Raw genomic sequence first — 16,277 nt, forward strand, 5'->3', positions numbered from 1 at the left:
TGAGGAGAGAACAGCTAAACGAGAGGGGAAACTAGACCCGAGGGAAGGGAGCCAGTGGGCGGGGCTTATACTAATGCATAGCATAATATAAAATATATAATATAAATAAAATAATGTAATAAAAGGATATGATAATAAAATAATATAATAATAAGATATAAAATATAATAATACTATATTAATATTATAATATATTGTATATACATGTAATATTAATAATATGATGTAATACAATGTAATAATAATTATAATTCACTATTATAATTGCATATTTATATTACATGCAATATTACTAATAATATTGCAATATAGTCGCATGATATAATACATTGTATGTATATATACAGTAGAGTCTCACTAAACGGGCCAGCCGAACCTTGGATAAGCGAATATGTTGGATAATGAGGGATTAAGGAAAAGCCTATTAAACATCAAATTAGGTGATGATTTTACAAATTAAGCACCAAAACATCATGTTATACAACAAATTTGACAGAAAAAGTAGTTCAATACGCAGTAATGTTATGTAATAATTACTGTATTTATGAATTTAGCACCAAAATATCACGATATATTGAAAACATTGATTACAAAAATGCGTTGGATAATCCAAAAGCTTGGATAAGCGAGGCTTGGATAAGTGAGACTCTACTGTAATAATATAAAGTATATAATATAAATAAAATAATGTAATAAAAGGATATTATAATAAAACAATATACAGTAGAGTCTCACTTATCCAACACTCGCTTATCCAACATTCTGGATTATCCAACGCATTTTTGGAGTCAATTTTTTCAATACACCATGATATTTTGGTGCTAAATTCGTAAATACAGTAATTACTACATAGCATTACTGTGTATTGAACTACTTTTTCTGTCAAATTTGTTGTATAACATGATGTTTTGGTGCTTAATTTGTGAAATCATAACCTAATTTAATGTTTAATAGGCTTTTTCTTAATCGCTCCTTATTATCCAACATATTCGCTTATCCAACGTTCTCCCGGCCCATTTACGTTGGATAAGTGAGACTCTACTGTAATAATAAGGTATAATATATAATAAAATATAATATATATAATATAAAATATAATATATAATTATGCAATATAATATGTAATATATCATAAAATATAATGAAATAATATTCATTTATATAATATATAATTGTGTAATAATATAATATCATATATATATATATATATATATACTGTAATATATAATTATGTAATATAATAAATAATATAGCAGAAAGCAATAAATAATATAATATATAATTGTGTAATTCAATATGTAATACAGTAGAGTCTCACTTATCCAACAGTTGGATAAGCAAATATGTTGGATAATAAGGAGGGATTAAGGAAAAGTCTATTAAACATCAAATTAGTTTATGATTTTACAAATTAAGCACCAAAACATCATGTTATACAACAAATTTGACAGGAAAAGCAGTTCAATACGCAGTAATGTTATGTAGTAATTACTGTATTTACGAATTTAGCACCAAAATATCACGATATATTGAAAACATTGACTACAAAAATGCGTTGGATAATCCAGAACGTTGGATAAGTGAGACTCTACTGTATATAAAAATAATATAAAATAATAAAACAATATGTCTATATTAATATATAATGATGTAATATAATATGTAACATATCATAATACAATATAATATATATATTATATGAAATATATAATATATAATTATGTAATATAATATGAAATACCATAAAATAATACAATAATATATATATTATATGTAACCTATAATAAAGTAATATAAATATATATACTGTAATATATAATTACATAATACAATATATATCAGAAAGCAATAAAAATATAAAATATAAATATGTAATACAATATATAATATATAATAAAATTAATATGAAATAATAAAACAATATCTTTATATTAATATATAATTATGTAATATAATATGTAATATATCATAATATATAATATATAATTATGTAATATATGTAATATCATAAAATAATGCAATAATATATATTATATGTAACCTATAATAAAGTAATATAATAAAATAATATTATATAGTATATATAATTATATAATATAATATATAATATATACAATATATAATTGGTTATACAGTAGAGTCTCACTTATCCAAGACTCGCTTATCAAGGGTTCTGGATTATCCAATGCATTTTTGTAGTCAATGTTTTCAATATATTGTGATATTTTGGTGCTAAATTTCTAAATACAGTAATTACAACATAACATTACTGCGTATTGAACTATGTTTTCTGTCAAGTTTGTTGTATAACATGATGTATTGGTGCTTAATTTGTAAAATCATAACCTAATTTGATGTTTAATAGGCTTTTCCTTAATCCCTCCTTATTATCCAAGATATTCGCTTATCCAAGGTTCTGCCGGCCCGTTTAGCTTGGATAAGTGAGACTCTACTGTATTACTGATAATATTGCAGTATAGTGGTATAGTACAATGTACAGTAGAGTCTCACTTATCCAACATAAACGGGCCGGCAGAACGTTGGATAAGCGAATATGTTGGATAATAAGGAGGGATTAAGGAAAAGTCTATTAAACATCAAATTAGGTTATGATTTTACAAATTAAGCACCAAAACATCATGTTATACGACAAATTTGACAGAAAAAGTAGTTCAATACGCAGTAATGCTATGTAGTAATTACTGTATTTACGAATTTAGCACCAAAATATCACAGTGTATTGAAAAAATTGACTCCAAAAATGCGTTGGATAATCCAGAATGTTGGATAAGTGAGACTCTACTGTAGTATTATATAGTAAGACACATTCATTCACATACAGACACATAGCACATGAGAGGCTGAGACACAGTAAAGAATAATAACAAGTGGATCTTTTTAAGATAACCTCTTAGATATACTGATTTCTTTCAATGAAGTGCTTTTAAAAGGTGCTTTTAGGCTGTTTTTAAGATGTTTTAAAAGATGTTTTAAAGATGTTTTTTAAATTGTTGATTTTAGCCTGTTCTTGTAAGCTGCCCCGAGCCCTAGGGGAGTGGCGGCATATAAGTTAAAAAAATAAAATAAATAAAATAAATAAAGTGCAAATAAACAGAAATCTAAACCTACACTTGTTGTAGGATGGCTGACCTATGATTGGTATTTTAGACTGCCAGGTCTGGCAACTCCAAAGCCACAAAGTCGTAACACTTCTAAAAATATATCTGACCGTAGCAACACCCTTTCCTTCCAGTGGGCATCTTGAAATCACACACCCGTAACACTAATTGCCATGTGACATTTAGATGGGGATTGTCTACCCAGTTTATTTTTAGAACCTTCTTCTGTCCAAATTACTGGGTATAATAAAACTGCCATATTCAGGCCGCAGTGGAGTGTAGAGCTACTTAAAGTAGAATTTTGGAGAAAACGATGTTATCTGAGCAAACATTTCAGACATTTCAGTGCTAATTTTTTTGGAATGGAGCACAAGAGGAATCCCTGCTAAGTTGTGAAGCATGTGCTTTGTATGCAGAAAGCTACAGGGTCAGCTTTTGTTTGGAAACATTTCCTATCAAGTCATGGAAGAGGCAAGTGGCATCTCTGATATCGAGCTCTTTTAGATAGGGATTTCCTTCTTGAAGGGAATCCCCCGCTCCTCTCTCGGGCGTGAGTCCGAGGATCCTGGCAAGAGCGGGAGCCGCTATAGATCAATCAAGGTTTAGCCAAAGAATTTCTCACCCTCAGGATGTTGAAGAAAGAACTCCGAGTTTTATTCAGTTTCAGCTGAAAAAGGATGACCCCCGCGATCATTCGTCAAGGAACCATAACATACATTTACAGATCCACCTCTTTTATAACAAAAATATGGGAGGCGCGGATTGAATTTCGCGCTACACCTTTCCCCGCCTCCCTATGCGCTGATTGGTCCTTAAAATGGCGGCGGGAACCTTCATCCAATCAGAGGGCTCCCTATGCCTTGGGGTCCCCCACCAATCAGGGATGAGGAGGTGGGCTTATCTAGGAACAATGGACTTGCCAGGGATTAATGAGGAATTATGATTGAGTCATTGAGTAAATGTCCAGGAGGGATTTCTAGACTGCTTCTTGGGGTGTAAATATACATATTTGTCTGGCAGGCTCTGCACAAGGAAAATAATATTGGAAAATGTGTGTCAATACAAGAAAAGCAGAAAGATAAGCAGTGAGAAATAAGGGCAAGCATGTGGCTTAAAATTGGCTAACTCTTTTGTCTGAATAAACAGGGAGTGCTTTTGTTTGTCAGGAAAGGATTGACAGGGTTGTTATCTCTTGCCTCAGGCTAAAAGGTCAAACACCTTTGGTGCAGGGATTTTAGTAAATATATGAAATACTAGCTTTGCCCGGTCACGCATTGCTGTGGCTTATGGGAATCCTTTGTTGGTCAGGTGAATAGGCTTGCAGTCTCAAAGCCTGGCCGTTTTCTGAAGTAGCTGGAGCTTTTTGTTGTATGAACGTAGAGGCATGGATGAGGGGTTGTGCTGCCAAGTTTAGTGTTTCTGGGATGTGTAGTTTTGTTGTTTTGTCCTACGCTGAAATTTCATTACTCTTTTATATATAGAGATAAAGCCTTGATTTATGAACTATCTTTCACGAAGTCCTGGGGGGGGGGGGGGGTCGATCCCATCTCCAGGAGCCATCAAGGAAGGGTGCAAGTGCATCTTCTCCCGCTTGTCTTTACTTCTTTGGAAGGGATTGGTGTACAACAGAGAAGAGAGGAGCAAAAAAAGGACACTCTGCCATATGGGATGCCCTTGCTGCGGTATTAGTTTTGGATACCAACTTTTGACTGACTTTCGACATGGACATTGGCTTCCTATAGCTCCCTCTGTAGCTCTTTGCCTTAACTGTAAGCTCACCAACAGAAGTGGCCATTTCAATCACAGTTCTATACCAGTAGTGTAAGACAATTACCTTCAAAGGGTCCTGGCTCAGGAGGGAAATCAGGCAGAAAAACTCAGTCTAGTGAGAGATGCAAAAAGCAAAGTTTATTTTCACCACAGCTGTGAGAAGGCGGGACAGCCGTACACCCCAAAAGGTTTGTACTTGCAAATGGCTGCCGCAACATGTGCGCAGCAAACAAAGAATTTATACCTTTGGCTTATCTAAAATTGACCAATGGCTGAGGGTCTTCCTCACCTTCCACACCCACTTGGCATAAGTGATACCTGTGACCTCACTTGTTAATTTCAAGCTAACTTTTGGTCTTGGAACTTCCTGGAGAAAGGCACCAGCTCACAGGAAGGGAGGGGCACATGCAGAGGCAAAGCTACATAGGCAAAAGTTTACTATATTTTGGCTTATCGTCCCTTCAGTAGTAGTAGTATACATAAGACATTAAAAGATGGAGGACATTTGTGAGGTCAGATTCTGATCTTTAGCCATCGCTGGAGGTTCCAAGACACTTGGAATTCAACGGGGATTCTAAATGGTTGCTAGGTATCTATATCACCTTGCCTACTAGGTGTTTTCATGTGATTCTGTAGGTTACTGTCAGAGTCACTTCTCATAAGGCATACCAGAGGTATTTTTTTTATTTGGTTAACCAGTTTCTTGAAGCTTTGTAACCATGGATCGCAGAGTTTCTTATTTTAGGAGAGAGTCATCTTTACCTCCCCGAAGACTATCTGTCCGAAGGAGATCTTCATCCCCAAGGAGACCTTCGTACCGAAGGAGATCTTCATCCCCAAGGAGACTTTCATACCGAAGGAGATCTTCATCCCCAAGGAGACCTTCGTACCGAAGGAGATCTTCATCCAGAGGAAGATCATATGAGAGGAGGAAGTCATCTGTCAGAAGGAGATCATCTGCTAGAAGATGGTCATCGGCATCATCAGGTAACTATAACACTACAATATATTTAAACCACCTGTAAAACACTCAGCCTCAATTTCCTGCCTTTTCTTTTCCACAAATGCCACTATTTTGTTCACAGATAATTGTTGCATTGTTTTACAAGCTTGTGGTTAGAATGGGAATGTTAGATGTTATGTTCCACGTATGTGTTTTTGATCAATCATGACTTTGCTCAGGAGCCCCCGGTGGCGCAGTGGCTTAAAGCCTTCTTACTTGAAGGTTGGGTTGCTGACCTGAAGGTTGCCGGTTCGAATCCAACCTGGGGAGAACGTGGATGAGCTCCCTCTATCAGCTCCAGCTCCATGCGGGGACATGAAAGAAGCCTCCCGCAAGGATGGTAAAAACATCAAAACATCCGGGCGTCCCCTGGGCAACATCCTTGCAGATGGCCAATTCTCTCACAGTTTCTCAAGTCGCTCCTGACACGAAAAAAATGACTTTGCTGACTAATGTTAGGATTGTAATTGATGGTACCTTGGCTGGCATCCAAAGTACTGTGTAATGAATCTGACATGCCCAAGGAGGTTTTAGGGACTCATATTTCTCCAACTGTAGTTTCTAGTGTTTGGGGGAAATGGTTTTTGAAATGAAGATGAAGCAAAATGAATTTTGGAACATAATCCCATTATTGTTTTCTCTACAGAAGATGAGGACACCATATTCTCTGCTTCTGATGACTCTTGGGCTTGGGATTCAGGTGAGTGGCAGGAGATTTGGGATTTCAGTGCCACAAAATTTGGCAACGGTTATCGGATTGTGTTTGTGCTACTAATGCTATCTTGAGAAGGAGTTCCGCATTACAATTGTTTAGATATTACAAGTCCCCCCTGCCCTATCTTTGAATGGAGGATACTGTTTCACCACTCTTAACATACTGTCATGCTTGGAGAAGCCAGGCAGCAAGATAAGACAATAAGGAGAAGGGGGACAGCACACCTGGAACGGGTGTCGGATTCAGCACAGGCAGCCCCCAAGTTACAAACAAGATGGGTTGTGTAGGTTTGCTCTTAAGCTGAATTTATATGTAAGTCGGAACAGGTACATTTTAAAAAGTGTAACTCCATCCAAATATATACAGGAGTTACAAACATCCAATTTACAAACGACTATATACCTTCATGGCATTTCACAGACAACACGTAGAAGAAGTATAGGTTGCTTACCTGTAACCGTATTTCTTTGAGTGTTGATCTGTGAAATTTGCACAGCCCCGCCCGTCCTCCCCGCTATGTCATGCCTTGTTTTCAGTTGCTATCTTGGCGGCTGAGAACTGAGGCGTAGCCCCGCCCTCAGGCTTATATTGTGTATGGGGAGAAGGGGCGGGGCTACCGCCATTTGCTGCTCCTTCAAGCTCTAGAACAGGGGTCCCCAAACTTTTTAAACAGAGGGCCAGTTCACAATCCTTTGGACCATTGGAGGGCCGGACTATAGTTGGCCACCAAGCAATAATAATAATAATAATAATAATAATAATAATAATAAATAATAATAAAAACCAGTACAGGTGGTCCCAGTGGTGATGGGCACACTGGGTGCCGTGCCAAAAGATCTCAGCCAGGATTTGGAAACAATAGACATTGACAAAATCACGATCTGCCAACTGCAAAAGGCCACCCTACTGGGATCTGCGTGCATCATCCGAAAATACATCACACAGTCCTAGACACTTGGAAGTGTTTGACTTGTGATTTTGTGGTACGAAATCCAGCATATCTATCTTGTTTGCTGTGTCATCATAATAATAATAATAATCATCATCATCATCATAATCATAATCATAAATCACACCGTCCTAGACACTTGGGAAGTGTTCGACTTGTGATTTTGTGATACGAAATCCAGCATATCTATCGTGTTTGCTGTGTCATACAATGTTGTTGTGTCAATAATAATAATAATAATAATAATAAAGAGGGTTGGAAGAGACCCTTTGGGCCATTGAGTCCAACCCCCTTCTGCCTTTGTTCACCAAAATCACAAGCAAAGCACCCCTGACAGATGGCCTCCCAGCCTCAATGTTAATAATAATAATAATTATAATAATAATAATAAAGAGAAGAGGAGAACCCTTGGGTCATTTAGTCCAACCCCCTTCTGCCTTTGTGCCATGGGGGCCGGATAAATGGCTTCGATGGGCCGCATGTGGCCCCCGGGCCTTAGTTTGGGGACCCCTGCTCTAGAATGTTCCGAAGTCTTGCGCAGGCGCAGTGGAAACCCATATGTGCAAATTTCACAGATCAACACTCGAAGAAATACAGTTACAGGTAAGCAACCTATACAGTAGAGTCTCGCTTATCCAACGTAAACGGGCCGGCAGAACGTTGGATAAGCGAATATGTTGGATAATAAGGAGAGATTAAGGAAAAGCCTATTAAACATTAAATTAGGTTATGATTTTACAAATTAAGCACCAAAACATCATGCTATACAACAAATTTGACAGAAAAGGTAGTTCAATACACAGTAATGCTATGTAGTAACTACTGTATTTACGAATTTAGCACCAAAATATCATGATATATTGAAAATATTGACTACAAAAATGCGTTGGATAATCCAGAACGTTGGATAAGCGAGTGTTGGATAAGTGAGACTCTACTGTACTTCCAGGGACAAAGTTGCTGATCTTAGGTAATCAAGGATCTGGTTGTCAATAAAAGAGTTAATAAATGCACATATCCTGAGTTTATCTGCCTGGCAAAAGACATCACGTATCTTTGCATACACACAATGAATCTGCTGATTACCTGTCTTGGGAAATAGCCAGAGGGATTTGCTCTCCCCCCCCCCCCCCCCCATTCTCAGGAGATTACCTGAAAGGGGACAGAAAGGGGTGGCTGTCTCTGGGCTACATTCTGATGCACCGTAAGAAGCAGTTTATATACACTTCATATGGGAAATAGAAATAGATACAGTCCACAGTCTAAAAGACACAAATTACACAACAATGATCAATTTGATATAATTTAATAAAGGGTTAGTTATGATATAGTTCCTGGGGTATAGCTGTTACTGGGTTCATTCCCAATAATCTAAAGTTTAGAACTTGAGCAACTCTAAACCCTAGAACTATTATTCTTTTTAAATGAATATATATATACTGTGTATACTCGAGTATAAGCCTAGTTTTTCAGCCCTTTTTTAGGAGTGAAAAAAAAGCCTCCTCGGCTTATACTCGGGTGAGGGTCCTGGTGGGCTTATATTCAGGCTGGCTTATACTCAAGTATATATGGTATATTTATTATTTTTCTCTATTAATATTGGTATTGTTACATTTATTATTTTACTCTAATTATTATTATTATTATCATTATTATTATTATTATTATTATTATTATTATTATTATTACATTTAATATTTTACTCTATTATTGTTGCTACTTTTACATTTATTTTACTCTATTTTTATTATTACTAATACATTTATTATTTACTCTATTATTACATTTATTATTTTACTGCATTTATTATTATTATTACATTTATTATTTCACTCTATTATTATTAAAAGGATACATAAGCATGTTTACATTGAAGAAGATGAAAATAATGATTTAATCAGAGTTGAACAGTCATATCTTAAATTACAGTTTGATGTAAATATTCAAAAACATTTAAACTACTGATGCCTCAATTAATGTAATTTTATTGGTATTGTGGCTTATACTGGAGTCAATGTTTTTTTAGTTTTTTTGTGGTAAAATTAGGTGCCTCAGCTTATATTCGGGTCAGCTTATACTCGAGTATATATGGTATATATCTACACACACACACACTTAGTGAACTATAAATCATTTGGGGATGGGGGAGATACCATGGCTCAATAACAGTTGAAAAGGAAACCAGAGGGAAAAAAGTTATATATTTGAAAATGTACTTGCAACTATTTCCCTGTATAATCCAGAGAAGTTTTATATTTCAGAACAGGGCATGATGGGCTTTTTAAAAAAAATATTTTTATTAAGCATTTTTGAACATAAAAAGAGTGAGAACAATAATAAGTATAGAAAAGAAAGTGAAAAGGGAGGGTGTCATAGGGAGGAGGAGAGATAATAAAAGCAAAAATAAAGAAGAAATAAAAAAATAACAACAATAATAATAATAATAAAAAAGGAGTACTTCCCGTCTTTTCTTCTGGGTAATGTAATATTTTGTATTTGTTATTGTTATAAGTCCACTCCGACATTATGTTTTTGTAAAAAGTTCTTCTTGCTCTATATAAGATGTCAGTAATGACCAGTCTGTTTCTTTTTTTGGTTTACCCTGATGGGTCTTCAAGTAATATGTCAGTGTATCCATGTTCTTTATATCCATAATTTTTAATATCCATTCTTCTTTAGTTGGTATTTCTGTTGATTTCCACTTCTTTGCATATACTATTCTGGCTGCTGTTACGAAATAATTAAATAGAATCTCTTGATTCTTGTTGAAATTCATATTAGTCATTCCTAATAAGAAGTACAGTAGAGTCTCACTTATCCAACACTCGCTTATCCAACGTTCTGGATTATCCAATGCATTTTTGTAGTCAATGTTTTCAATATATCGTGATATTTTGGTGCTAACTTCATAAATTCAATAATTACTACATAGCATTACTGCGTATTGAACTACTTTTTCGGCCAAATTTGTTGTCTAACATGATGTTTTGGTGCTTCATTTGTAAAATCATAAACTAATTTGATGTTTAATAGGCTTTTCCTTAATGCCTCCTTATTATCCAACATATTCACTTATCCAAAATTCTGCCGGCCCGTTTATGTTGGATAAGTGAGACTCTACTGTATTCTGGTCTCAACTGGAAATTTATTTTGATGATTTTTTGTATCATTTCATGTATTTTTTCCCAATAATCCTTTGCTGTTTTGCATCCCCATCACATGTGAAGAAATGTGCCTACATGTTTTTCACATTTCCAACATTGGTCCTTTACGTTCTTGTAACACTTTTCCAGTTTTTGGGGGGTCATATACCACTGATACATCATTTTATACCAATTCTCCTTGAGGTCGTATGAATAAGTATAATTGTGATGTCCCCTGGACCTCTAAGTCCTGACCCTAGCGCCATGATGGATCATGGAGATGAGGACAGGGGATTTTTGCCGTCTCAGCAAGAGAATGTTCAGTTCCAGATGCCAGTTGTTGACAATTCCGACCAGGAACTTATTATCACAGACCTTGAACAGGCGCCTATTCCCAGCGCTTCTCCCCCTTTTTCGAGAAAGGAGTTTTTTGAGACTAGTCGCTCGGAAAAAACGCAAACAAGGAGGAGCGCCCGGATAGCAGCCAGACAATCTTTTAATTAGCTTCTTTCCCCAGAGAAGTTTTGAGGAGGATCACATCTGGACATAGTTGTTGGCTCAGCTCTTTTCCCTTGGGAAAAGGAGCTCTGAACACCTGCCTTGCAGAGAGATTGGAAGTTCTTTAAAAGTTCCCCGCACTGAGAAATCCGTGCGGAGTCAACAGATCAGCTTACGGAATAGCTTCGGTTCCAGCCAAGTGTGGACTACGCTTTGAGTCCGCAACTCCAGTTCCTTCGTGCCTTGCCTTGCCGTGCTTCTTGATTCTATCTTGCCGTGTACCCAGCCTTGCATCTTGTGCCAAGTACCTAGTTTGGATCCAACTCCCTGCTTTGGACTTACTATGAACTCTAGAAGAATCTTGGATATTTTCCCCACTCAACTGCTTTGAAGTTGAGTGTGTTTCGGTTTGGATTATAACTTTGAACTCTAATACCATATACTGGACAATATATTATTGGACTATATTTGACCTTTCCTGGAAGGTCTATTGATGAACTTTATTCTGTGTGCATTTTTATTCCACCTTACTATTTCCTTAATAAAGATATTAGATTGTTATTGGCCTCAGTGTATTGGTTCTAGTGCTCCACTGCCTGGGCGTGACAATAATTCATCTTGTGGTTCCACATCTTCTCCCATTCCTCCATGTTTATTGGATGTCTCACATAAGACACCCATTTTATCATACAGTCCTTAACTTGCTCTGTTTCTGTAGCCCATTGTAACAAGATTCTGTAGTTTTTAGTTATTGCTTTTCTCTCTGTGAGTCTAATTTTGTCCCAAAGAGTGTCTTTTTCTGAAAACCTGTTATTTTTGTCTCTATTAAAGTATTCTTGGATCTGTCTATATTGGAACCAAGAGACCAAAAGGGCATGATGGGCTTTGTGGGTTACTGGTTTGAATAGAAAATTAAACTCAACTTCTTTTAGACTTGTAACGACTTTGCCTCTTTTTTGTTTAGAGGAAGATTCAAATATGGACCAATCTGAGCATACTTTAAGCACAACAGTTAAGACAAATATACAAATGGAAGAGGACGGGTTAGGCTTAATACTCATCCAAAATGGGCCCTACCTCCAGATTGCAAGTCTAGTAGAGAAGAGCGCAGCAGAAAGAGATGGAAAACTGCAATCAGGTAAGGAAGTAGCCTATCCCTGGCTATGTTTAGTAAAAGCAAAATGTGATCTCACTCCAGTTGATCGAATGCTTTGTTGCCTTGGTGTGTCATTCAACCTTCTTTGCTACTCTCACCAGGGGATACACTTCTGAAGATCGGACATGCGAATGTTTTAGGATGGACCCTGCGAGAGCTCAGGCAACTTTTGCACAACACCCCCATTGGGACAGTTCTGCAGATCCAGGTTTACAGAGATTTTATGAAGCTGCCCAAGAGATGGGAAGCTGCTGTCAACAACATTCCTGAAATAAGGGGACCTGAGATCGAAGAGTAAGGATCTGCACATTCCCGAGAGGCATTCTGGGGGATCCTGGGCCAATATAGTTCCTTGAAGGGTGAATCTGGACTAGAACTGAGAGCCGAGTGGAAGAAGGCTTTGTCTCTATGTCTTTGGGGAGTGTTAGGAAAAATCCTGCAGAACCACAGCTGGTCAATACAGATCAGGACTCGGAAACTTTAGAGCAGGGTCTTCACATTTTTTAAGCCAAGGGCTGGTTCAAGGTCCCTCAGACTGTTGGGGGGTTGGACGATAGTTTGAAAATATCAAAGAACAATACAATATTTCAAATGAAGAACAATTTTAATCAACATAAGCTTACCAGTAAAAGGAACCCCGGTGGCGAAGTGTGTTAAAGTACTGAGCTGCTGAACTTGCACACCAAAGGTCCCAGGTTCAAATTCCGGGAGTGGCGTGAGCTGCCGCTGTTAGCTCCAGCTTCTGCCAACCTAGCAGTTCGAAAACATGCCAATGTGAGTAGATCAATAGGTACCGCTCTGGCGGGAAGGTAATGGCGCTCCATGCAGTCATGCCAACCACATGACCTTGGAGGTGTCTACGGACAACGCTGGCTCTTCGGCTTAGAAATGGAGATGAGCACCAACCCCCAGAGTCAGACATGATTGGACTTAACGTCAGGGGAAACCCTTACCTTAAGCTTACCCGTAATTTTAATGGGAAGTGTGGGACTGCTTTTGGCTGATGAGAGAGTCAAGTTAATTAGGATTGTTATTATGTATCTTCAAGTTGTTTCTGACTTAGGGCAATCCTAAGTTTAGGGCAAGGTCTTGGATGGTCATATCCGGGCCATGGGTCTTCATTTGGGGACTCCTGGTTTAAAGGGCGATGGTTCTATTTCCCCATCACTTCTGTACTTGCATTAGGTCAATTCTGATTTTGAACAATTACGTTGTCAGGAGGTCTGTGCTTGTTTACATCCCTTTTTTAATCTCGCATCTTTGTTTGGCAATCTAATTTCGGGGAGAAGTGAGGGCTGCATGCAGCTTATGTAATTCTCATCCTGGCATATTCCATATATGGATCAGTGCATTACTCAATATAAGACATCTTGCCTGTGGTGAAGGCACTATTTCCCCTTGTTTTTCCTGACTTGAGAAACTTCAAGTCATTTCTGGCATGAGAGAATTGGCCGTCTGCAAGGACGTTGCCCAGGGGACGCCTGGATGTTTGATGTTTTACCATCCTGTGGGAGGCTTCTCTCATGTCCCTGCATGGGGAGCTAGAGCTGACAGACGGGAGCTCACCCCACTCCCCAGATTCAAACCACTGACTTTTCAGTCAACAGTCCTGCTGGTACAAGGATTTAACCCATTGCGCCACTGGGGGCTCAATTTTCCCACTGAAAAGTAGCAGATAAACCAACCAGCAGTAGGTTGCTGTGAGTTTTTCGGGCTGGATGGTCATGTTCCGGGAGAGAAAGCTTCTGGAACATGGCCATACAGTCCAAAAGATACACAGCAATTCCGTGATTCCAGCCATGAAAGTCATCGACACCAGCAATGTGTTGTCGAAGGCTTTCATGGCCAGGATCACAGGGTTGTTGTATGTTTTTCGAGCTGTGTGGCCATGTTCCAGAAGTATTCTCTCCTGACGTTTCACCCACATCTATGGCAGGCATCCTCAGAGGTGGCCTGCCATAGATGTGGGTGAAACGTCAGGAGAGAATCCTTCTGGAACATGGCCACACAGCCCGAAAGACATACAACGACACCAGCAATGGTTTTATACTAAAGATAATGTGGCTAGATATTCTCTGCTATGTGGTCAGCTCTATGTAAGTTTCACAAAATCCACAAAATCATTCTGATAACTGTGGGAAGGGAGTATGGTTACATTGGGGACCTCCAGCGAAGATTAACAATTGGGTTGGTTTTTGCAAGGAGCACTTCTCTTTGCGACAACCTCTGCTTGGTTTAAACAACATTTCAAGATCCACATAGCATTGTTTCCAAAACTTGCAGTAGCATTGCCCTGGCTTTCTGTAAACACTCAGTGGAATTAATTTGTGTTTAACAGTCTTTCCTATCCTAGTGATTAATGTGGACATTTATTACACCAAACAGATGTTTTCTCCATCTCCAAAGAATTGTATTGTTAAGTTACATAAGGAATGGAGAAAACAAGTAATGGAAAGCTCGGCTGGCAGACAAAACCAGCAGCTGTATTCTTCAAAAATTGGAAGCACTTCCTAGTAAAATACCTTGACTGGAGTCAGCTTTTTTATAAGGGCATTATCACCAAACAGGAACACAGGAAGACCATTTTTCCAGCTCATGGTTGTCTGTATGTCTTTTCTACGGCTCTCTAACGTTTCAGAGAAGGATCGTATCTTGAGAAATAAGGTATTTTGTAAAAGTAATTGCATTGTAAATTTTAGGACATCAAGCTGTGCCAGCGAAGAAGCGTGGACAAGCAGCGAAGGCTCTGATGAGATTGTTAGTGACCACCTTCCTTGCAGTGGTGGCAACGAAGAGGACAAAGTGGCACGCGAGTCCAACACAGTCTGCTTCGATGAGGACGGCATCTGCACTCGAACTGGAGTCACAGGGGCTCCTGTCAGCAGCAGAAGTGTCCACTCAGAGACTTTTCCTAATGTGAGGGCTGTACAGTCAGTTTCTTTTGAGCCTTCTAACCAACCAAAATGGATCTCTAAAGACTGGCACATCGTTGAAAGGAAAACATATACATTTACTGTGGGTTCAGATATTGGTTGCGACATCATGATTCATACAGATTCTAAAGAGGAAAATGAAATGGATATTTCAAGTTCGTATGTAACCTCTTCCTCACCATACTGGACTATGGAAAAACATCATGTGGGTGCGTCATCAGGGTCTTCATCTTCTGTTTCTGATGCATTTTGGCTTGATAAGCATGCTTACGAATATGAATAAACAGGCAAAAGTTTTGTACTTCCAGGAACTGGGTCTCTCCTGGATCTTTCTCACACTTGCCATCCTGCAACTAATAATAAGATTGGGGTTGTTGTATGTTTTCTGGGCTGTATGGCCATGTTCCAGAAGCATTCTCTCCTGACATTTTGCCCACATCTATCACAGGTATCCTCAGAAATTGGAAACTAGGCAAATGGAGTTTATATATCTATGGAATAATGTCCAGGGTGGGAGAAAGAACTCTTGAGAAACCCCACTTAATGCCTAGTTTCCAACAGACCTCACAACCTCTGAGGATGCCTGCCACAGATGTGGGTGAAACGTCAGGAGATAATGCTTTTGGGACATGGCCATACAGCCCGGAAAACATACAACAACCCTGTGATCTCAGCCATGAAAGCTTTCGACAACACAACTGATGATCTGAAAACCTGGTTTTTGAAACAAGGGATGTCCTTTTAATGTGGCACAGGGAATAACAATCTTGCAGACATTGTTTTTCAATGTCTATTAGACAAACTTCAGACTATAACTGCAAGACTAGCATGCAGTTGTTTTCCACTTTTAAAGGTAATAGCATGAACTTCAAGATAATTCTAATGTACTAAAATGAATCCACTTTAAAAAATCTATTACAGTAGAGTCTCACTTATCCAACATTTGCTTATCCAACGTTCTGGATTATCTAACGCATTTTTGTAGTCAATG

General features: G+C 38.0%; 1 protein-coding gene across 1 annotated transcript; it reads left to right on the forward strand.

Annotated features, from left to right (window-relative positions):
* Positions 1 to 3,092: 3,092 nt before the first annotated feature.
* On the forward strand, positions 3,093 to 15,597 carry pdzd9 (PDZ domain containing 9). The gene is made up of 5 exons (XM_062964441.1): positions 3,093 to 5,876; positions 6,539 to 6,592; positions 12,162 to 12,335; positions 12,455 to 12,647; positions 15,053 to 15,597. Exons 1-5 carry the CDS (start codon positions 5,609 to 5,611, stop codon positions 15,567 to 15,569), a joined length of 1,206 nt encoding a protein of 401 aa, XP_062820511.1. The 5' UTR covers positions 3,093 to 5,608; the 3' UTR covers positions 15,570 to 15,597.
* The last annotated feature ends 680 nt before the right edge of the window (positions 15,598 to 16,277 follow it).

This window comes from Anolis carolinensis, unplaced genomic scaffold (assembly GCF_035594765.1).
Source record: "Anolis carolinensis isolate JA03-04 unplaced genomic scaffold, rAnoCar3.1.pri scaffold_13, whole genome shotgun sequence".
Taxonomy (NCBI): Eukaryota; Metazoa; Chordata; class Lepidosauria; order Squamata; family Dactyloidae; genus Anolis; species Anolis carolinensis.